This window comes from Sinohyriopsis cumingii, chromosome 8 (assembly GCF_028554795.1).
Source record: "Sinohyriopsis cumingii isolate HCF-2022 chromosome 8, ASM2855479v2, whole genome shotgun sequence".
Lineage (NCBI taxonomy): Eukaryota > Metazoa > Mollusca > Bivalvia > Unionida > Unionidae > Sinohyriopsis > Sinohyriopsis cumingii.
In genome coordinates this window covers 65,054,451-65,079,661 of record NC_142968.1, presented here as the reverse complement: position 1 = coordinate 65,079,661, position 25,211 = coordinate 65,054,451, and the positions used below count along the sequence as shown (strand labels likewise).

General features: G+C 37.1%; 1 protein-coding gene across 2 annotated transcripts in view; it reads left to right on the top strand.

Moving 5' to 3' along the window:
- LOC149793701 (uncharacterized) overlaps positions 1–16,001 on the top strand; it is a 55,394-nt gene extending 39,393 nt beyond the window's left edge. For both annotated transcript variants that reach the window (XM_089967699.1, XM_089967700.1), the window contains exon 5: positions 1,089–16,001. In XM_089967699.1, coding sequence (XP_089823825.1) covers positions 1,089–8,032 — 6,944 coding nt within the window. In that variant the 3' untranslated portion in view covers positions 8,033–16,001. The remainder of the gene's footprint in view (positions 1–1,088) is intronic.
- Positions 16,002–25,211: the final 9,210 nt, after the last annotated feature.

Sequence of the window (25,211 nt, the reverse complement as noted above, 5' to 3'; positions counted from 1 at the left end):
TGTTGCTTCATATTAAAGTCCATGATATATGGGGTGTTGCTTCATATTAAAGTACTTGAGGTTTGGGATTTTGCAGCATGAGTATTAAAGTCCATGATGTGTGGGCTTTTAATGTGCGAATCTTAAAGCCCATGAGATTAGCACTGTAAGTGCAAAAGTATTAAAGCCCATGAAGTTAGGACTGTTGCTTCATATTAAAGTCCATGAGCTTAGGGCTTTTGCTTCATATTAAAATCCTTGAGCTTAGGGCTGTTGCTTCATATTAAAGTCATTGAGGTTAGGGCTGTTGCTTCATATTAAAGTGCATGAGGTTAGGACTGTGGCTTCGTATTAAAGTCCTTGAGCTTAGGGCTGTTGCTTCATATTAAAGTCCATGAGGTTAGGGCTTTTGCTTCATATTAAAGCCCATGAAGTTAGGGCTTTTGCTGCATCATTGTCCTACAGGAACCACTGCTCATGATGAAAAGCCACCATCTGGCAGTCTCACACTATCTTTTCATCCTATGGCTTAAATCTTTGGCACACTTGAGTGAAGGCATTAACTCGTCGAGACCAGTGACTATAGCATGACATGTGGCTATGCCATCATCCTGTTTGCATTGGGGATCACTCCTACAACGAGGGTAAGTTCACTTGTTGGAGGCCATCAGCTTTACTCCCACCTAGTAAATTTTGCAATGCTTTAGTAGCATTTAATTTATTACTGTTATTAAAATGTAGTTGGGTGTGTGTGGGGTAAACTAATTTTAATTATGTCACATATACCTGTTACTATTGCAAAGATTCCCTCCTCCCGTCCCACTCAGTCTTTGCAGTTTCAGCTGAGATGAATAGAAGATATTCTGTATTTTGGCTACGACTAATAAATTCCACTGGAATCATGTTCTTTTTTTTTTGTGGGCACCCAGTTGCTAATTGGAGGAGGGAATATTTAGCTTTCATTGGGGGGACTTGCATCCTGGAAGAAGAAAGGCCATAGTAGCAGGTAAGAATGACAACAATTAAAATGAGTTTTACCTGTCAGTAAACTACATCTTGCCTAGCTGTGGAGTGATAATGCATTTTTGTTTGGTTTTTTCTTTTTTCAGGTGTCTCCATGTTAAATATGGACACAGATTGGGATGGAAAAAAGACTGGAAGTAAAAGTGACACCTCTAGTACATTTCTAGATTCAAGTGGAGACAACTCAACAGAAATCAAGTCTACTAATAATGGAGTGAGTTCTACTACAGATGGTACAGGTAGTGGGTCTAAAGAGGACACTTCAAAGTCAAAAAGCAAAAACAAAAGAAGGAACACCATTAGTGTTCAGCTTGAGAACTTGAAAAATGCCAGAAGTCAGCAGGAGAAGGAACTGCAGTCTCAGCAGGAACTAATAACATCATCAGTTTCTGTGCCTGAAGAAATGAACATTATTGGAACTGCACAGATGGGAGGAGTGCATGGAAATCAGTTCTTGGGCCATCATAATATGTTGTACAATCCAGTGATGGTGACAGGAAATAATCAATTCATGATGCCAGGAGGAATTCAAAATAGTTTGCAAGGCAGTATTTCTCACTCTCTTGGTTCCTCTGTAGGAAATACATTTGGGAATTCTGGGATGTCAAATGAAAAGGCTTCAGCTGAGACTGCAGGCACAGGACTTCTCCAACTGGCCATGCAGGATGCAGGAATTACGCCTCATACTGGTGGGCATGGGAACCATCTAGGGGAGGGGCTGTCAGTGTCTGCCCCAGCAACTCCTGCTCCAGAACTAACCAGTGAAGAGGAACAAATAGAGGGCATCTCACCTCAGAACTCTGCCCTCCAGACCCTGGCTTCAGTTGCATCCAAAACACAGAACATGTCTATGGCTGGTGGGATGGGAAGCTCCAGTGTGCCAGGGATGTCCAGTTCACAAATGATCCAAAGCAATGCATTGATGACTTGTACCACACAGACCATTAGTTCCAACATTCCTATCATGTCAACTGGACACATGCCAAACTATCAGCAGATGATTCATGCTGGCAATAATGTAGTTAATATGCAGATGTCAGTTCCAATGAATGTTTTGCAGAACAGTGGAATGTCAGGACCAGTTCAGCATCAGCAAATCATGTTCATCAATGAGCAAGGTTTTCCAATGATTGCAACTGTGCCTGTAGGGGTTGATGTTAACAACCCTACAAATGCAAACAAAGTGAACAACTTTTCCCAACAGCATCTAATGAAAGATCAGCAAAACATGGATCCCAACAGTATGAGCAATCAAGCAATGGTACTAGCACAGCAGCAAGCAAATCTCTTACAAAATCAAATGATGGGTGGTAATGCTTCACAGTTTCAAAACATGGCTTTGCAGCAGCAAAATATGCTTTTACAGCAGCAACAAATAAGTGGACAGTTTCAAGGAAGCCAGTTCATCCAGTCACAAGCCCAAGGTCAAGGCCAGTTTCAAGGTCACTTTCAGCTACAAGGTCAGCATCAATTTCAAGTTCCAGGATCCAGTGGTCAGATTCCAGGCATCATGCAGCAGAATACTAATCTTGTTCTCCCCGTTAATCAGAATGGCAGTTATCTGGCCTTGAATACTATGCCCAATCAACCCAGTCAACTTCCATCTGCTTTAATATTGCCTAATGGACAGATTATCCCAGTTGTGAGTAATCCACAGACACTGACTTCACAGACAGGGATCATCAATTCTAATGGTCAAGTGCAGCAGAGGGTTGGTGTACAGCAACAGTTTCAGGCTCAGTTTCAGACTGGGGCTGATGGTACATTGACACAATCCAATAATGCTCTCATGAACCCTAACCAGGTGATTGTTGGACAAGGACAGACTCAAGGGCAGATCCATATTCATTCTGTGCAACAAGGTCAAGGCCAGATGCAGAGTGTTCATCAAAGCCAAATTCAAGACCAGCAGTCAATGGATATTCTGATGACCACAAGCTCTGCAAACCAGAAGTCTTCTGTAGCAGCATCTTCAACAACAAATGCAGTTTCAAATTCTTCTATACAGAACATGGTCATGACTACACAGGTTAAGTCATCTACTTCACAGAAAGCAGATGCATTCACTGCTGCCAATGTACACCCAGATACCAGTGTGACAAATATGATGGGTCATGGTATGAGAAATGTCAGCTCAGCACAAGGCATTGTGACTTTATCATCTGGCCAGATCTCTGGAACAGACAACTCGGGTATTCAGCCACAGCCAGTTCCACCAAACCAAACCTCTTATCAGAGTCAGGCCATCCAACAAGTGCCAGCTAAATCTACACCCATACTGATCACCCTTCCAGTGAATGGTCAGCCAACAAGCGTCCTTGTGGACCCCACCACAATGCAAGTGTTGGGTCAGTTCCAGCCTCCCGTGTCCACACAAAGTCAGCTCCAGACGTCGGTTGCCACTAGCCAGACAGGTATGCCTTCAACTCCTACCACCATGCCAGCTACTGCTTCAACAAACAGTAGTAGTAGCAGCAAAAAGAACAAAAAGAACAACCAGCGTACCATTTGCCCAAAGCCTACAACAGGAGGATCTGATGGTACAAAGACTTCAACTGGCTCCAGCTCATCCTCCAGGAAGAAGTCAAAGAGTTCCATCAAGGCAGATAAAGAACCAGCAGAGCAACCAGATTCAGTGTCAGATGGTCTTCATATTGAAATTCCGGAATCAACCATGGAACCAGACACTTCTACGCATACTACTGAGTCCACATCATCTGAAACGGATATTCTTGCGAAGGCTGCGGAGTCTATTTTCTCCAGTCCAAATGAAATCTCACCAACTATCAGTGGATTCTATAACCCAGCCAATGAGGATAACCCATTACATATAGATACAAGTGCAGGTGAAACAGAGGATGATGGAAATGCCTCACCACAAAAGCAGGCCATGGAAGTGGAAAGGGACAATAATGATGGGCAGGGTTCAAACAATAAACAAGGAGGAAACAGACCAGAGAAGGACAGTAGCTCTGTCGGAGAAAATAATTCTTCTAATGCAAGAAATGCTAATTCGATAGCGTCAAGCAGCTGTGATCAGGGCATAAACAATGCTGGCACTGCCAAGGAGATTGTTATTGGAAAACTTCCTGATAGCATGACAGATCTTTTCCACGAGAGTCAAGCTGAGGACAGAACTCTTGAGATCCACATGGACATGACTGAAGACCATTTTATGGAGCCTGCAGTGACATCAGCTTGTGTTGAATCGAAAAAGAACAAGAAATCAAAGAAACCTGCAGCTACTTCTACATCTCTAGAGAACCAAGCTAAACCCAAGCCAGAAGTCCAACAAATGCAGGACAGCAAAGGAAACGTCACTAGTAAAAAGCAAGGAACAGAAGAGATAATATTCCCAGAGACAATAACATTTTCAGAAAATGAGTTAGACGATGTACTAGACCGTGTAGAATCTGCTGTTCTGGATGGGGCAGATGGTTTTGGAACACCTCTTACTGACTCGTGTGAAAGCCCAGGAACAGCATCAAAAACATCATCTGGTGGAAAGAAGAGTAAATCAAAGAGGAGCAAAACCACTGCTGATACTGAACATGAACCCCCGAACAAAAAAACAAAACAATGCAAAGATAAAACCAACAAAATGTCTGACCAAACAAATGTTGTCAAGCACATGTCAGTGTATGATTTTAATGGTGATGCTTCTGATGACATAGGTTCACCTCTTCTTCCCTTGCATTTATCCAAATCATCAGTTGCACCTGATGCGCCATCAATGCCTTTACTTGTCAAATCATCAGGGCCAGAAATGGTCATAACAGCTGAAAGCAACCCTCATCCACAGCACTCACCAAGTAAGTCACAAACGTCTTCAAAGAAGTCAAGTAAAAGCATCTCTAATTCACAGAGCAAGCTGCAAAGTGAAGCTGGTAAAGGAATTTCAAACTCACAAGCAAAGATTTCATCTGAACCCATTACATCACCTCCACTATCAGCCCCTGTATTAAGCTCTCCAAAATTAAACAGAAGCTCTTCAAAGATGACCACAGATAATTTGAATCCTGTCAGCACAGCCAATGAGTCTCCAAAAGTGACACAGTGCAGTACTATATCATATTATCCCACTCCAGCTGATAAGAGAATGGCTTCCAGAGAACAAAGCAGCAGTTCTAGGATTGTGTCTCAAACTTTGGAGAGCATCACTGGTCTGAACACTGTCACAAACATGGATGCAAACTCAAGTCTTCTCAGTTTATCCATGACATCCATGTCCCCAACCTTTGCAACTATAGATGATGCATCTCCACCTCATAATTCTTCAAAATCATCTTCAAATATGCAAGTAAATGACACCTCCCCAAGGTCATCTTTAAATACACACATCACACCTCAAAATCCAAACACAGTTCAGCCTAACAGCAACACTCCACTGAACCAAGGAATGTATGATTCCCAGAGGGATTCTTCAGGCATTGATTCATCCAATCAGCCTGTTTCTGGCAGTTCTCAGCCAACTAGTAATTCATTGCAGTCCAGAAATACACAGGATAGCGCCCAAACAAAGAATAATAGTGGAATCACATCATCAGAAAGGGGAGTGACAGAACCAAATACATTAAAATCACCCCAAGCAAGCTTTGGATCTCCTCCACCAAATTTCAGTTCTTCAGCAGGGGAGCTGAGTTCTGTTACCACAAACTCGTTGACACTGCCTTCTGATTACACCATACCAACAGTTGCAAAGGAACCCCTTCCAGCTTCATCTAGCTCCAACACATTCAATAGAAACAATTTTTCATCACCATATTCTGCAGAAATGCTTTTCAACTCGCCTGCAAAGCAAGGAATTAATGTTAAGTCACCCCACGGGCAGAGTACTATCGCTACAAGTGCCAAAGACATCAGGAACAAAAGTAATGCAAACAGTTCGATGCCAGAGATCTTAAAACAGCAGAATAAAATATATTCTGCTGAAAATTTTGTTCATTCAAGTCAGAATGACATTCTTCGAAATCAACCAGATACAATGAGGGGAGACAAGAGACAGTCTGCCAACAAGCAGCTTCGTTCAGTCAACACAGATACTTCAGATGGAAGTTTCGCCAGGCTTCAAAATGAATCCTCCTCAGATGCCTTCAATTTTGCAAACATTGGATTAAATTTGACACCAATTGCCAGTAGTGGTAGTAGTTACATGGACAGTTTGAACCTTCCAGGCAGTACACCTGTGACTGTCTCAGCAAACTCGTTCTCTTTTTCGTTGTCTTCAGCAACAGGCACAACAAAAAGCACAAGCTCCAGTGTTGGACATCACCCATTTTCATTCTACCCTATGTTATCATCTGTGTCACAGCCTTCCCAATTCTCACCAAGCATTGCAATGTCACAAAGTCAGCAACCTCCACAAATGAGTCCTGGGCTGTTTAGACACGAGTTAAATAGGGGAGACAACTCTCATGAAGTCACTAATAAACCTTCCTGTAGCAAGGAGAAAATGCCTTCATCCCATGGACAAAGTTCTATGCAAGAACCATTCTCATTTTCAATGTCCAGATCAAACACGTCTCATGAACACATGTCACATGATCAGAATTTCTTCTCAGATCCTCAGCGTAGACAAGGTATAGCAGACACAAACAAAAATCAAAGTGATCAATTGAGGAACACACAGAAACAGTTAACAGATGTGTCCAATTCACAAAGTAGGAATCCTTCAAGTTCTCAAACAGAGAAAAGAAATGTGACCAGTATGGAACGAACTCCTCAGCTGCACTCCAGCAATCAGCCTTACTTCTCTCCAACAGGGTTTTCCACATCCCAGCCTATGAACACTCCACCACTGCATCACCCTCCTCTTCTGTCTAATGAGGAGAATAGAAGGGCCATGACAAATAGATCACCATATGATTCAAACTTTACAAATCCTTCAAATCAAGGATTCAGTTCATTGAACCTTCCTTATGGTGGAAATCGATATGAAGGTGGAAGCATGAATTTCAATAGAGACAGTTCAGGCACTCAGCCCTTAAGTCATACCCCACCAAACCAGAGCTCTGCTGGGAGAAAATCAGCTAATCCTTCATCATCATCAGAAAATACAAAGTCAACAAAGCAGCCTCAGTCACAGTTGCCTATGAATCCTCAGCAGCATCCACCTGTGTCACAGGGACCAATGTCTGGTCCTGCAGCCCCATCCTCATCATCCCGTCCCACTCCACCCAACCCATCCCTTAGACATACACCTCCCCAGATAACCCCACCCCAGCCAGCCAATCAACAAATGCCACAACCACGGCAACAAAAGCAGAGTTCAAGGGCATCTAAGCAGCAGAAGAAGAACAATAAGCAGTTGTATCCAGAAGTGGATAGTAATTTATCCCACTCAATATTTGAGCCAAATAGGAGTATGACCCCATTTTTCCCTCTTCAGAATCTCTCTCCACAATCTAGGGCAGTTCAGGGAGATGGGCCACCTTTTCTTCCTGGGAACTTCTTCAATCCAGGTTCAAGGTTAGCTAATTCAAACACACCTATGCCAAAAACTTCCGACATATCTTTCAATCAACTATTTCAACCTGGCAGATCTCAAAATGGGTTGGGTCTGAACTTTCAACCAGGCTTTGGAATGAATATGAATATGAATATGAACAGTGTTCATGGTAACCATGGAAATGGACCTATTACTCCCCATTCAGGAAGTGTTGGTGTGACCCCTCATATGGGTAATTTCAGCCTAAGTAATATATTCTCAGATAGTGCCTCTCAAAGTGAATCTCTAAACATTTCACCCATAAAATTTTCCCACACGAACCCCATTCTGTCTCATCAGCCAGGAATGGATCCCAATTCACTTCAGCATCATCACCAAGGGAGCTCACTCTACCACAACAGAAGTCATCCACCTACCCCATCTATGATGAGTATTAACAGCATTCTTGGACCGAATCCTCATGGGTTTGATGGACGGTCTATTGGCCAAATAAATACCAGTATGGCTCCACCCTTCCACGGCCATGGCAACCCAGCCATGTTTGCAATGCCACCTTTAAATTTTTCCATGCATGATCATTAATGCATCTTAATTCATCATATTTTATTTTATAGTGATTCAAGGCTTCAAAGTATGTTTTAAATGTTGTCACAGAAGTTCATTTAACTACAAATTGTGTGATATTTCTACCATATTTTCTGTGTTTGTGGAGCTGCCAACTATTTGAGCAGTACTGTGGATTCATCAGTTCTTGTGGGTATCAATTTTTATGGTTAAGAAATAAATAAAATCGTAATCAATACTTACATTGATTGACATGTCTGTGATGAGTGACTATTTATGTGGGGTTTGCATTTGTCACAGTTTGATTGTTTTATAATGGAAATGAATTTACTGCCAGTGACCGTTAAGAAATCCAGAAAAATTGGCACCTAGATACAGGTGTGAATCCACAGCATTCTGTACAGTGCAGAGTTATCTCTTTGAACCAGTCAAAATAGACATAGTAATTTGTCATCTCTTTATACTCAGTCTCATATAGATAGTAATTTATCAGATCTTTGAAACCATTCAAAAATATATAGTAATTTATCATCTCTTTGAGCTAGTCAAAATTTATCATCTTTGGGGAGAAATGCACATGGACACAATTGTTTCTCTTAACTGTTTTTTGTCTCATGGAGATTTTACCAACTAGTCTTGAGTAGAAATTACTGGAGTCTAAGCCTGGAATGTGCTGACTGTAGAGTCCAGTGCACCAGTTTGTTGCTTAATTTACATCTAATTAACCCCCACATTTGAGCATTCCACCAACATGTATGTATTTTTTGGACCTGGTGCATCTCAGGAAAAGGTACAGTGGTGTGCATGGTTGACATCAGCAAACTAATTCTACTATACCATGCAGCCAGTGTTGGCATAGAAAGCTTGCCATTAGCTTCCCATGGTTCAGTGGTTTTTGTAGAGGTTTTCCCTCCAAGTTCTTTCTCCACCAAATACATTGGCTGCCATTTGGCTGAAAAATGCCATTGGACCAATAACAGTAACAATCCATAATACCATGCATGTACGAGAAATTTCATGCATTCATTCACTTTCATTGTATACTGAAACTGTTATTGAAAAAAAATTAGATATTAAACAGACAATATTGAGATGGTATTTGAATATATGGACCATACACTTGTGAAAATCCAGTTTCCATGAAAATTTATGATGAAAGTCAGTTTAAAATTTAGTACATGTATGCAAAGATTTGTAGTCTATGTATAACCTGATATTTTTCATGAGAGGGTTACTGAAAGATGAACTTTATTCAGTGCTCAATAATATTCTTAAATCAGAGCCAACAAAATAAATATACTCTCTCACAAGACTGGTCCAGCTGCTATGTGCACAAACCTAGATCTGCCATCCCACAATATGCTGGCACATCTGGGTCAGTGAAGTGCATTTTAGGAGCAGTAAAGAGAAAAAAACCAGCAAAGACCCTGATCTGGGGTCTGTTATATTTGTAGTTAGACCAGACTTGTAATGGAGTAGCAGCCATTTCAAAACTATATTTTAGTCTGGGGGATATTTAGATGTGGGATTGAATTAAATGTCATTTGTAAGTTTGAACATGAAGATAATGCCATGGAAAAATACAAAACTATTAATTCATCAGGATTTGCACTATTTAAGCTATGTTAGTAAAACCTTAGATCCTATTATATTTACATTCGTCACACTTTACCTATCTAAATATTTCATTTTACAGGGTTTTACAATGTCAGTCTTTAAAAATGTTATTTATAATTTTTACATGCATTACATGTTATGAATCTAGAAAGTTAGATCTCTGTTATTAATTGCATATTTTGCAATCACTTTCAAGAAAATGTATACAGTAATTAAGTATTACAAATATTTTAATATTAAATGAGGACTTAATTGCTTGAACATAATTTACTAATTAACTTTATACATAGCATGAGACCTATAATTTACACATGTACTTCATTATTTATTATTCAATAATATATTTATCAGAAGGAGTCAGATGCTTTACACCAAATTAAACATTAGGTTTTTTTTGTTTTCATGAAAAAATCTTAAGTTAATCATGTCATGAGTTTAGTTTGTGACTGAAAAATTGTTGTTGATGAGTTGGGCAAAGATGGTACTGGGGAATACCAGTCGAGAAAGCTGCATTATAAGATGAATTCACGTGAACACAAGATTGTGTCATGGTTCCTGATTTTGTTTTTGGTCATAGATATCTCTCATTTCTTGACAATACTCAAAACAGCCAAGTTGACAGATCAAGTACAGTTATGTTTCAGAAACCAACATAATACAGCTCTTAATTACACAGCAATCACTAATTGTCATCTAGCACGGGGTATCATAATTCCCATTGTTGTATAAATTGGCAAGTAGTAAAATTGTTACTGTACGATTTCATTGCACTACTTGTTTGTTTATAACCATATACCACCCTGAAATTCATAGACATTCATAGAATTTTCACTTGTTCTTGCAATACCATGGTTAAATACATACCTCACTTGGATGTAGACCCCATCTACTGTGTTATAGTTGAGTTCCTCTGTATTTTATTGATTACTAAATGTATTTCGTAATTGTATTGCATATACAGAATGGTTGGGCAGCTGTATTGCTATTATTTATACTTCATTGCCTGTAAATTTTTGTATGATTTATAGGTAAACAAATTATTATGTTCGTTAGTTACCTAAGGTTAGATGATTTTTACAAAGTTGTCTGTACCAAAAATTAGAGAACAATAAATAATGATTATTTTTAATTTTTGGTAATTTTTTAATGTTAAAAATGAAAAACACTACAGTAGTGTTTTGCTTATCCATTATGTCTGACCTGCAAAGATTGTCATTAAAAAAGACAAACTAAAGCAGTGTTTTGCTGATCCTTTTTTGTCTGGTCTGCAAAGATTTTTTGCTGATCCTTTTTTGTCTGGTCTGCAAAGATTTTCATGAAAAGCAAGAAAAAGAAAGTCATAACTTTTGATCGTGTACAGTTTATACTTGTTTGTAAGTTAGTCAAACTGCAAACAACAAAGATCCTAATCTGCCATAGCATGATGCACCTGCAGATCAGGGTCTGTGTTGATTGTCTACTGATTACTCCTAACGAACTGCACCGACCCAGATCTGCTAGCGAATTATGTGATGGCAGATCTGGGTCTGTGCAGTTTACATTTGGACTCTTATAAGTGAGTATAGATGCTATTCAGCACATAATGCTTGTAAAAAAAATGTTTTCACCAGTGTCTTGTCTTAATGTATTTATAGCTTAACCTGCATCATGTTGGCATGGGTAATCCATTTCATGTAGACTAATAACTTGTTATATTTTGTTTTTAAAAGGCTGCCATATTTTGTATCGAAGGGGTGGTGAAATTGTTTCACATTTCCGCAAAGGTAGTAGCTAACAGTAGAATATTTGATTTTTTTGGTGATAACAGCAAAAATGAAATGATGGCAATGGATCAGATCTGTTGCTTATTGAAAAATGTTATATTCAGAATTACGCAGTTTCATTCAAATCATTTAACATTGAATAGGCTGTGTATGATGAAGCTAAAGAAGAATTCATCAAAGTTACAATAAAGGCGTCCGTTAAATTTATTTATATTAGCAATGAAATTATTTATTCTTTTATGAAGCTAATTCAGAGGTTGTGAATCAAAAGAATAGTTGTGAAGTAAAATCTGTGGTAAAGCTAGATATGCCTCTGCTACTGTAAAGTGAAATTGCATACTATTTTTACTTGCTTATAAGTCCGACTGCAAGACCCAGATCGTTATGGCAAATCTGGGTCTGTGCAGTTTGTTAGAAATATTCAGTTGGAAAATATATGCTCTGCTCTGCCCGTGCATTATTAGACGGCGGATAAGGTCTGTTGTTTGTAGTTGGTCCTGACTTATAAGGGAGTATATATGGTACTTGTGCATAACTATCAAAGGCGTCACAAGAAGGCTGTAGCTTATTGACTGCATTCTTGATACTAATTAGTACTGTCATTTAGGAATATATAATTTTAGCCGACTTCAGTTTAGTACAAAATATGTGATGCTTCTTTGACAGCTTTTTGTAAAATCCAACTCAATTTATTATCATCATCATCATCATCATCATTATCATCATCTCACTTTCATAATTATTATCTTTATGTTGTCAAGTATTTAAATATTAGATGTGTAGATTTTAGAAAATGTGTTTGATTTAGAAGATTGTAATTTTTCACATTTAGACTTGTAGATCTGAGAAGTATTGTTGTATACAATGTGTATGTATGAAGTTGCTCATTAGGAATAGAATTCTTTGACTCAATGTAAATTATGACTTTAACAATTTTATTATTTACAAACCATGTAATTTGTACATATATAAATATATATATATATATAAAAATATAAAGTACTTGAAAATAAGTTTAGTGTTGTTCAGTTTGTACAAGTAGTTTTTCATGTGTTTGAATACTATAAAAGGTAAATGCTTGCATCATAATTTATTTCATAAATTTAGGTTCTTTTTGCATTATTTTGTCATTTTTAATGACATATTTGGGTTCTTAAATGATCAGATTTTGAAAGGACTCGTTGCCCTGGCAAGACAGATCAGAAGTCATCAGACTTTAATCTTGTTTCCATAGAAATTCCAAGAATCAAACTTTTGTGAAACTGAAAATCAGGCATTATGATGTGTACTGTTCCAAAAATCAATGGTTCCATTGAAACTTTCTTTACTAATTTGATAGTTATAATTTTTGTTAATTTTTTGAATGGTAACCGCTTACATCTATGGCAGTGTCATGTGTTCATTTCAGTATACCACAAGTACGATATATACTCACTTGCAGATTGAGTCCAAACGTATAAAACAGAGACCCAGATCTGCCATTGCACAAAATGTGTGCAGATCAAGGTTTATGTTCATTGTACTGATTACTCCTAAGAAAAGACAGACCAAGATTTGTGTTCAAATTATGTGATAGTAGATTTTGGTCTATCGGGTTTGCAACGAGTATATATGGTATTTCTTAGTGGAAAAAATGTAAAAGTATACCTTACAAGACTAAAAATGCAATTTGTTTTCATTTCGATTAAAATGCTGCAATATCAGCATCATAAATGCTGTAATGAAGTCCCTATTAAATTTCATGTTGACTTGTCATTTAGGCCAGTTATGCATAATTTCATTTTATATTTTACACTGTAGAGAATAATTGGGCCACCGTCCATTGAGAATCACATCTCCATGGAAAGAGCTCATTTATTATGTATTAATTCATTCAATAAAATGTGTGAAAATGTTAAGTTCCTTGTACATGTAGAACCCATATCAATGATTTTGTAGATTTTGTGATAGCTTCAATTTGCAACAAATTAGTTGTGCTGTCAGCTTAAGCTCACCAAGCTTTCATTTTGTGGTGTTTTTAAAAGCCAATCTGTTGTTCATGTGTATGTATTTGTCGTATGTTTATTGTAAATTTAAATTTAACTGTATAGGTTATGATATCTTCAGAGGAGAAACTAAGAACAATATTGAGTTGTACAATTTTATTTTTACAGTGTATTGTACAATGTATATTGTAAACTTTGTAGATATATCATGCCGGTCATTCAGGCTGGTATCATTATCATGGACTTCTATCAAAAATAGGCTGTGATTGATTTTCTATAATTAAATGATTTAGAATTTTTACAGTTCTTTACCATGGAAATGTACAAGGCAGCAAATTATTCTATCCTTTGCTACACTGATTAATTTTTTTTTTTAGGTACACTTTTGACATGTAGGATTCTTAATTGGTTTAGCTAATCTCCAGGAATCATTTTTTTTTCAAAATTATTAGGAACTAGGATGCAATAACAGATGATTGGTTCAGTTACTATATAGGAACTACAACTAATAACATGATTGGTTCAGTTACTGTATAGGTACTACAAGTAATAACAGATGATTGGTTCAGTTACTGTATAGGGACTACAAGTAATAACAGATGATTGGTTCAGTTACTGTATAGGAACTACAAGCAATAACAGATGATTGGTTCAGTTACTGTATAGGAAATACAAGCAATAACATATGATTGGTTCAGTTCCTGTATAGGAACTACAAGCAATAACAGATGATTGGTTCAGTTACTGTATAGGAACTACAAGCAATAACAGATGATTGGTTCAGTTACTGTATAGGAAATACAAGCAATAACAGATGATTGGTTCAGTTCCTTTATTCTAGAATAAGATAATTTAACGGTATCCAAGTCTTGATAACGATTAATTTTTAGTTTCAAAATTTGCAGTTACTTTTCTTGATCATCTGCCATTACTTAGGTAATGCTTCCATTGTTAAAATAATGCAGAAAATAGAATTGATTGAAGTGCAGTTATTTTCATCTTACAGAGATATTTGTTGGATACATTGTCTTGTTTGTGGGGTGGTGGTGTTCAGGGGAAGCGAATCTAAGACTGCATTTTGCCTGCTTTTCATTACAGAACTCTCAATTTTCTGATAGACTATGATATACAAGTCTAAATTCCTTATTAATAATATTGTTATTATTATGGACTGATGAATTTTAATTTATGAATTGGATGGTTTGTAATCATAGAGCCATAGGACTAGTCCAGAACAAATTTATTAATTCTTGTCCAGTTTGGATTGGCAAGTTATGTTGGAGATTGACTGATTCCATGGTGCTTGTACAAATAAAGGACTTGTAATGACTGGTGCTGTTTAATTTTATGTCACTTTTACAGCAGGTTCTCACAATTTATGTTAAGCACTCTTATTAGCTCAGGAATTGGTTTAGTGTAATGTGGAATCTTTTTACCACAACTTGTATCAAAATTTAATTCTTTTCACTTGTTTTTTTTTAAGTATCAAAGAGGACAATAGAAAAGAAAGTTTTAAAGAAAAGGAAATCTCTTCTGATAGATGCAATGTAGCCTGGTACCCTTTCATCAGAGTGCTATTTTGAGTTGAGCTAGGTAACTTTGTGACTTTTATTTGGGGTTCAATTTATCAATGCATGTCTGCTATCAAAAAACTTAGATAAAAATTTGATTCAGTACATAGTGGATTATAAAAAGTTGAATTGTACTGTTTTTACTCGCCTATAAGGTTAGTCCAGCTGCTAACATCGATCCTGATCTGACATAACATGATGTGCATGCAGATCAGGGTCTCTGTTGTTCTACTGATTACTCCAAACTAACTTCACAGACACAGATTTGCCAGCACAATATGCAATGGCAGATATGGGTGTATGTGCAGTTTGCGATTGGACATGTCTTATAGGTAAGCATATACAGTAAGTAATACCATTTTATGGCAGCACTGGATAATAGTAACTATATCCTGATAACTAAAGGTAAATTTCTAAAACTGTAAAAATGAATAATTGAACAAAACTGTGAGGAAGATAAGCCCTTCCAAACATAGTAAATATGAAGAATAACTGTAAAATATAAAGGACACTGATGTTAAAATTCCTTGAAATAATAAAAATAAATGTAAAACATAAAGTCATTAAATAGTTGGTAGGAGTTGGTCATTTTGCAGCATTAGGCAGCGGTAATCAGTAGATCAAAGCCGAGATGGTTTCTGGTCCTAATGTTTTTACCAGGCTAAAATAGAATCGGTCTCACTACACAAGAAAGTCCATACAACGGAACATCAAAGTCACAGTGACTGCTGATAGTTTTCTTTTTCTAGTGGCCATTAAAAATTTAAGAAGTAGTCATATTTAGTTTCTTTATCCAAGTAAAGCGAGTAAGAACCTTTTATTGTAGGATTTTAAGTCAGTCACAGCCTACTTGGATACTGAAGCTGATTTTATATTTCTTTGAACAAATTCTCCTCTGTATTCTTTTTTGCCTGTTCATGGCATATGTTGATGCTCAATTGATGGCACCATGTTCTAGTGCCTTCAAGTGGCTATGGTTCTAAAGACACCATGCCACAACATATCATGGTCCCAACAGGTTTGTGACAAATAAAATTAATACTGTGAAGTGGCTCAATCTATTTTGTTGTCTGTGATGAGTTGTCAGCAAGGACTTTTTTTATTTGCCTTGCCTGTAGTTAATTTTGCCCAAAGTGAAATACCTAGGTGAGACATAGATGTCACATTGTCTTTACCAACATTCATGTTTGATTTTGAGCTTGAGGTACTGTGTGGTCTGGTGAGGGTACGGTATGGCCTTATGTATGCCATATGTTGTCATTTTGTTTTCAACTTCTTCAAAATGCAATTTGAACCAAAATTTAACAGCATCCAATCATCAGTGCTGTTTAAATTTACAGACATATACAATGTCATACACCCATCAAATACGAGAGACCCAGTTGGATCTGAGATGACTCACCTGTCTGACATCAGCCAGGTGCTAATGTAAAATCTGTTAGCCAAGTTTTTGTGTTGCTTGCTATGATGTCATTACACCTCTAGTAGCAAATGACTAATCAACCCCTGTGACCTGGGTTCAGTCAGCGTTTGAATTTTGGCAGACACTAGACAAACTTTTTAAAGTTACCCAGATTATTTCTTTGATGCAGCCAGACATTCAACGCCGGTGGACTATCTGTTTTACTGAACACGTTAATATTATTAATCCTTGATTGTTTCTGTATGGATTAAATATAAGCTGTTCTACAGAATTCTGGTGGGGGGGGGTGTCAAGTGTACATACACAAATTGGTGGGTGTGTAAAAGGTATGCATGTTTACAGGGAGGGGTCAAGCTTTGCCAAATTTTTGCACACAGACTAAATGGATGGCCCCTTACTTAGAGATAACAACAACCACATCCATTATGTCATATAAGGAATCTTGATAATTTAAGCAGAAATCTTGAGCTTAAAATGTATAATTGTGATAGAAACTGTATAGTGATGATTTTGGAAACTTTATTTCACATCAATTAGAATAGCATTTTTCTGAACAAAACACAAAGTTGGCATTTCATATTTATGACAGTTGCAAGTTTCCAAAAATCATTGACAAATACTCCAAATATTCTTTAGAAAATGACAATAAAAACCATGGGGAATTCAAGTTAACATTATTTGTAACTATCATATAATTAATAATAACAAGACCATGACAACAAGATTGGCAGAATGTTGTCTATCGCCTGCTAAGAACTGTCTCGTGTTTATGGCAGTTGTAACAAACTGGACTACAAATCTTGACATTGTTTAAAATCATGCCATTAATGCTGTGACCCAAACATTAGCATTGATGCTATTCTTCCCAACCCCTGTTTAAGTGACAACTCTACTGCTACCTGCTATTACAGGCCAAAAAAAAAGACTTGATAATTTTTTTAGTCCTGTTAATCTGATTCATGCAGTCCTCATTACAATACAGGACAAAACCAAGACTTGATCAAGTCTGGTCATGCAGTCCTTATTGCAGAATGTTGGACATACCTGATTGTTGGGTTTTGTGTATGTCAAATTCCATTCCTAAAGCAAAATATATTTGACAACTTGACTGACAAGACCCATAACTCTGTTCAACATGAAGACAGTCACACAACACTTACTCATGTAGCCAGTAACTGTCAAACATGAAGACAGTCCCACAAAATTGCATCAGGATGTTGAATAGGTTTATTTCATCTATACTTGCACTAGTTGCAATCAACTTTCAAATTGAACATATCTAATTCATCCCCAAGGCCCATAACTCTGTCATAGACAAAACCTCTAAAATGGCACATCTACATTTTCTAGATGTATTTATCAGATGTATAAGGATGTGCTGAACGGTCTCAGGGCTTGGGTGATGCTAGGTAAAAGAAACTGCTGTTGTGAAGAAAATACATTAATCCAATAAGGGCTCTGTTCAAAATGGAGTTGGAAAGCTGAAACTTTAAAAAGGCACATGTACTTCCATGATGCATTTCACCCATCAAAAGGCACTGAACCAAGTCAACAGGTTTATCAGAGCTGTGGTTACAGGCAGTATGAATGGACAGATGGACAGAGGAAAAGATATGACATCTGTTACAGCTAATATGACTAACAACTGTGGTAGCAACATTCCCAAGTCATTAATGTTAATATTATCTTTAGTTCAGAAGTTACAGAAAATGATTTGGTAAAATGTTGGCATGTTCATTTTCCTATGAGGCACACCCATCTGTACAACCACAGATTGCTGAAGCATAATGTGGAAGCAGATCCATTTGACTTGGCTGTTTGTTTATATACATTATTCCTATGAAACCAGATCTTGATCTGCTGACATGCTACATTGCTAAAGGTATAAGTAAACCTTGAGTTACTGACATGTTAAGTGACTGCATATCTGAGTAGACCTTGATCTACTGGCATGTTATGTGACTAGATATAAGCAGAGATTGAACTAATGACATGTTATATGATTGCAAATCTGAGTAGACTTTGATTTGCTGGCATGCTATCAAAATGAAAATCTCAGGAAACCTTGATCCTCTGGCATCTTATATGACTGGAAATCTAAGTAGACCTTGATCTGCTGATATGCTATGTGACTGCAGATTTAAGCAAACCTTGATCACCTGCCATATGTGACTGCAGATCTGAGTAAACCTTGATCTGCTGGTATGTTATGTGACTGCAAATCTGAGGAGACCTTGATATTATGCCATGTGACTGCAGATCTTGAACAGTCATTGATCTGAAGGCAGATTATGACTGCAGAACTGACTATACCTTAATCTGCTGGCATGTCATATGACTGAATATGCAAGTAGCTCCTGATCTGCTGGCATGCTATGTAACTAGACCGGAGTAGATCCTGATCTGGTGACATATACTAACTGTATATCTGAGCATACTTTTATCTGTCACTATGTAATGTGACTAGATCAGAACAGACCACAATCTGCTGGCATATTATGTGACTGCAGATGTGAGTAGACCCTGATCTGCTGGCATATTATGTAACTGCATATTGGACTATATCTTAATCTGCCAGAATGTAATGTAACTGTAGATCTAAGACACAGTTACTATATATCTGAGTAGACCTTGATCTGCTGTCATGTAACTAGAGGCCTGAGTAGATCTTGATCTGCTGTCATGTAACTAGAGACCTGAGTAGACCTTGATCTGCTGTCATGTAATTAGAGACCTGAGTGGACCTTGATCTGCTGTCATGTAACTAGAGACCTGAGTAGACCTTGATCTGCTGTCATTTAATTAGAGACCTGAGTAGACCTTGATTTGCTGTCACATAATTAGAGACCCGAGTGGACCTTGATCTGCTGTCATGTGATTAGAGGCCTGAGTAAACCTCGATCTGCTGTCATGTAACTAGAGACCTGAGTAGACCTTGATCTGCTGTCATGTAACTAGAGACCTGAGTAGACCTTGATCTGCTGTCATTTAATTAGAGACCTGAGTAGACCTTGATCTGCTGTCATGTAACTAGAGACCTGAGTAGACCTTGATCTGCTGTCATGTAACTAGAGACCTGAGTAGACCTTGATCTGCTGTCATGTAACTAGAGACCTGAGTAGACCTTGATCTGCTGTCATTTAATTAGAGACCTGAGTAGACCTTGATCTGCTGTCATGTAACTAGAGACCTGAGTAGACCTTGATCTGCTGTCACATAATTAGAGACCCGAGTGGACCTTGATCTGCTGTCATGTGATTAGAGGCCTGAGTAAACCTCGATCTGCTGTCATGTAATTAAAGGCATGAGTAGACCTTAATCTGTTGTCATGTGATTAGAGACCTGAGTAGACCTTGATTCACTGTCATGTGATTAGAGACCTGAGTAGACCCTGATCTGCTGTTATGTGATTAGAGGCCTGAGTAGACCCTGATCTGCTGTCATGTAACTAGAGACCTGAGTAGATCTTGATCTGCTGTCATGTAACTAAAGACCTGTGTAGACCTTGATCTGCTGTCATGTAACTAAAGACCTGTGTAGATATTAATGACAGCAGATCTGAGCAGACCTTGAAAACTGTATATCTAATTTAGACTTAAATCAGCCAGCATGTCATTTTACTGTTGATCACAATTATACTGGAAATGTATTCTCATCAAGAACATTACTTCTTTTTACCTAAACTCTCTTGCTTTAAGTTTAGACTTTTGTCAACACACAAACATATTGGAGAAAATATCCACTCCCAAGTTCATTGGCAAGGGGAGAAAAAGAATAAAAGAACAATCAGACCACCAAAACCAAACCATTATCATATCACTATTTTCTATTAGACACAAGTTATATCCAGTCGGTAATTTGCTCATTATCATCCTGACTGTAGCATTTAAAATATTCAAGACTACAATATCAAGTACATAAAGTTGGATCATCCAAACCCTGCTTAGTTTCTCCTAAACCAGACACAAAAACCCAAGCCCACAATTCCTATTTTCCATAACCACTCATAAAAATTAAATCCATTTTGCACAATTTTTTGTGATCACTTTTCACAAGTTTCGGTGATAGAACATTTAAAAATGCATTAACATATTAACTTGTATGTCTGTTCAAATGCAAGCTTTCTAGGACAATGACTGATCACATGAACAGCATGGCAAAGCCAAACATGCATGGTATAACCTAAAAATGAGGATGATGATAGTTACAGTTACTACTTTTTTCTTTTCTTATTATAAATAAATAAAAAGCAAATAATCATACACTGTGACATTCTTGTTTTTAGCATATCATTAGGTTTAAAATTTATATGCAGTGTCTGAATGATACTAAGAATGAACACAGACTGGTGTATTATAAAGTAAACTCTCAGTTTACGCGTACTCGACATAATTGCATTTACACAAATATTAACAACTAAGCAGAAAAATACATTCCAAGATGGACGTCATTTGCGAATTGACGCAAACATGCAGCATTAATTCCCAAGCAGGAACTGACATTTTTTAAATCTGTTTGCTTGGGATGAAGATACTGGTTCCCACTGATGACTAGATTCAAGCTGCACAAATTCGACACATGAGGTTTCTCAGGAAAGCAACATACGCATAAATTGTGGTTAGGCTGTACACAGTTACCTTATCAATTCTGACATTCAAAATACTGTTATTATTATGTCATCAGTATTAACAGAATAAAATAGGTCATGACTATCAAATTACTGTGATAAATTCCACAGACATACATGTATATGCAGTGTTTCTTACAGAATTTTGTTCAGAGTCCCTTTTCTGACAGCAGTACATCATGTGACTGGGATGCCTTGTTAATGTTTGGAAACAACTATTCATGAAAAATCACTATATGTCATATTTGGACTGGATTCAGGTTCATACAGGCATTGGATTAGTTTGCAAATTGCATAGTTATGTCAGCTGTAAACTAATTTGTGTGTGATTTGGATTTTTTAATGTAGCTTTTAGCAAATTTTCAGTCACGTCTACAATGTGACAGTTTATAGTGATGTCTAGCAATGGGACATCATGCTGCAGATATGTAGCATGATGTACCACCCAGTCACATTATCCTGACACCAGGCCAACCAGGTCTAACACTAACCTCTTAATGCTGAGTGCCTAGCAAGGCAGCTGTAAGTACCATTTTTATGTCTTTGGTATGACTCTGCCAGGGTTCAAACCTGTGACCTCGTGCATCTTAGGTGAATGCTCTAACCACTAGGCCACTGGATTGGTTGTTATAAACTAATACATAGCAATTTAAAAACTCATTACAACTCTTCAAAAGTTAATCTTCAGACACTGGAAAACAATTTTAAGAAACTGGATAGTATGCCATCTGTTAATATAGGAGATCTAAGTGTGTCTGTGATAGTTTACTTGGATGCTTTCTGTAGAAATTTATTTTAATGCTGTTCTTAACCAATATTAGGAAGAAAAAGTTGGTTCACTGTTTCACTATATTTGGCATCTTCCAGCTAGATCATACCTATTCTACAAATTTTAAAGTCCTTTATGCGAGGATGCTGTCCATTATATTAGGCTTGTTTTGAGAACGTCATTTCAAGATTTTTCTATTATTAGTAAAATGGTGACTATATTCAGTTATAGATAGTACAGACCTAAAGCCCCTCAAACCAGGATGCTAATTTATGTCAAATTTGGTGAAATTATTTTTAGATGTTTTCAAGAAAAAGTTTTTTCTAGTTTTATGCCAAATCATTTTTGACTAAGACTGAACTCCCTTGAGGCCAGGATGTTGTCAAATTTGGTTAAATTTCCTGGAATAATTTTTGAGAAGTCATTTAAAGGTTCCCCATTTTTAATAATGGCATCCATATTTGATTGTGGACAGTATGATTTGTATCGGTTTCAGAGCCCTTCATGCCAGAATTCTGTCAAATTTGGTAAAATTGTGTTGAGCACCTTTTTGAGAAGTCATTTTAAAGGTTTTCCTATTTTTGTAAGGTGGCCATATATGATTGCGAATCGGCATCATTGCATAAACCTGAAATCCCTTAATTATAGGATGCTGTCCATCAAATTTGGCTGAAATCTTTAAAATTGTATTTAGAGAAGTAGCCTAAAAGTTCCTCTATTTTTAGTAATGGCACCCATATTTAGTGGTGAATTTATATAATTTGTACAAATTTAAAAGCCCCTCTTGTCACGATGCTTCATGTCAAATTTGATCAATAATAATAATAATGAGGACTTTGTATAGCACCTAATCTTTAGAAGCTCTAAACGCTTTACATCAGACAACACCTATAAGATAAAAAAACATATAATAATATAATTACAAAAACAAACACCATGGAATTAGAAAAACATTACAAAATAAAAAACATGCTGAGAATATTTCACGTAGGAAACATTATTAGGTCTTTAAGTTTGTTCTTGCAGTTGAAATAAGTGAGTTTTGAGAGCCTTCTTGAATGTGATCATTGTGTCTAAGTTTAGTATGCAAAAGAACGCTGTCCATATGACTTTGTTTTCATAGTGGAAATAATGAGTATACAATTGTCAGAAGAGGAGGGTAAGTATCTTGCTGGTGTGTACACATGGGTGAGATCAGATAGGTATGTTGGACTAGAGTCCGACAGTGAAAAGTAGCACAGAGAACAAATTTTGTGTTTGATTCTGGATCGAATGGATAGCCAGTGTAGGGTACAGAGCAGCTGGGAGGTGTGCTCTGATCGTGGTACTCTTAAGTATGATCCGAGCAGCTGTGTTTTGAACTTTTTGAAGTTTCTGGAGTAGATATGGAGATGAACCAGACAGAATAGAGTTACAATAGTCCAGTCTTGAAAGTACTAATGAACACACAAGTGTTTTAGTGGCATCAACTGAAAGATATCTGTGAATTGAGCTGATGCATATCAGCTCAAGATATGTAGCCTTGCATATTTTCATGACATGTTGGTGCAATGTGAGAGCACTGTCCAGAGTAACACCTAGGTTTCTTATCAACTGTTTGAGGTAAAGGATGTGACTGAGAAAATCTTGGTGTTGTGATCAGAATGTCCTCAGTTTTATCATTCATCTGCAGCTTGTTACATGTCATCCATGATTTCACATCAGAAATGCACCTCTCTACACCATCGATGGTAGCATCAACTTCAGTTGGGTGGCTAGATTTGTATATTTGGGTGTTATCAGTGTACAATTGGTGAGACACTGGATGATGATCTATGACACTTGAGAGCGATTGAGCATACAGAATGAAGAGAACAGGTCCAAGAACAGACCCCTGTGGAACACCACAACATAGATCAACTGGGCTGGAATGTATTCCATTTGCAGATACAATTTGTGTCCTGTTGACCAAGTAGGACTTGAACCACAGTAAAGCTGTATCATGAATGCCAAATACATGCTGAGACGGTGAAGTAATATATCATGGTCTATTGTGTCAAATGCTGCAGACAAATCAAGGAGGGTGAGGACTGTAATCTTTCCACTATCCAAAGCAGAGAGAATGTCATTAACTACTTTTAGAAGAGTAGTTTCAGTACTGTGGCAAGGGCGATATGCAGATTGTACAAACTCTATGAATCATTCTTTGATAAGTTGTTCAAAGGATTTTCTGTTTTTAATAATGGTGGCCATATTTTTTGGTGAATTTAGCATTATTTCGTTATATTCTGTTGAGCATTTGTTTTTCTACAAAAATAAATTGAAAGGCTTTTCAACTTTTAGCAGCTGCAACCACATCTGATATCAGATTAGCATCATTTTACAACTCTGAAAGGCTTTGATGCAAGAAGCTGTCAAATTTGGTAAAATCCTGAAGAATAGGTTTTGAAAAGAATGGTTTCTCTAGCTTTCATAACAGCAGCCATATTTGAAAACAGTTTGGCATAATTTGTCAACATTTTTCAATGGTCCTCAAAGTAAAGTACTTTCTGCCAAGTTTGACTTAAATTTTCCCATCAATTTTTGAGAAATCGAAAACAGCAATTGTTGAATGGAAACACAATGCATGAAAGGCACATGACTATGAATTTATGACTTTGAATTTATGACTTTGAATTTATGGTCAGGTCAACTAATAACTGACAATACTCCTTATTGACCATTCTGAGATCCGTTCATACAAAAATCAAGTTTACTGTTTTATCCCTTTTTCATTCAAAGTTAGGTAATATTTGTGAAATTTGCCTGTATATTGCAAATTGTTTACTACATGGATTGCAACAGTAAGTGTTCCTGCAGACTCAACAAAAGCAAACTCCATGACTTTTCTAAAACTTTTCAGGGGCCATTTCACAAAACTCAGGGACCACAAATATCTTGCACTGTCAAGTAAAATTGTCATGTTTGAAAGGTTTATGAACTGGTCCATGGTACTCTATAAAATTAGCAGTTATCAATTTTGTTATCTCCATTGCCAGAAATTCCATGACTTTTCAAAAACTTTTCAAGGTTATAAGAAATTCCACGACTTTCAAGGCCCATGAAATTTATTTTTTAAATTCCAAAACTTTACCAGGATACCAGGACCCACAGGAACCCTGAACAGTTTTTAAATGGGTTTTTCTTTGTTTGATTTAACAGGTATTATGCTTTCAACAAATTCTTGACTAATAACAGAAGACGGATTTGTGTAACATAGATATTTATATGTACACTGACTCGTTTACAAGATTATGTACTCATTTATAAGTCAGATCCAAGTCTATGCAGTTTGTTAAAACAACACTGACCTAGACCTGCCAATGCATCATGCGATAACAGATAAGGCTTTATCTTGTCTGAAGAGAGTAAATACAGCAACAACAAGGATAAAACGTGCATAAAGTAAACATGAATCACTGAA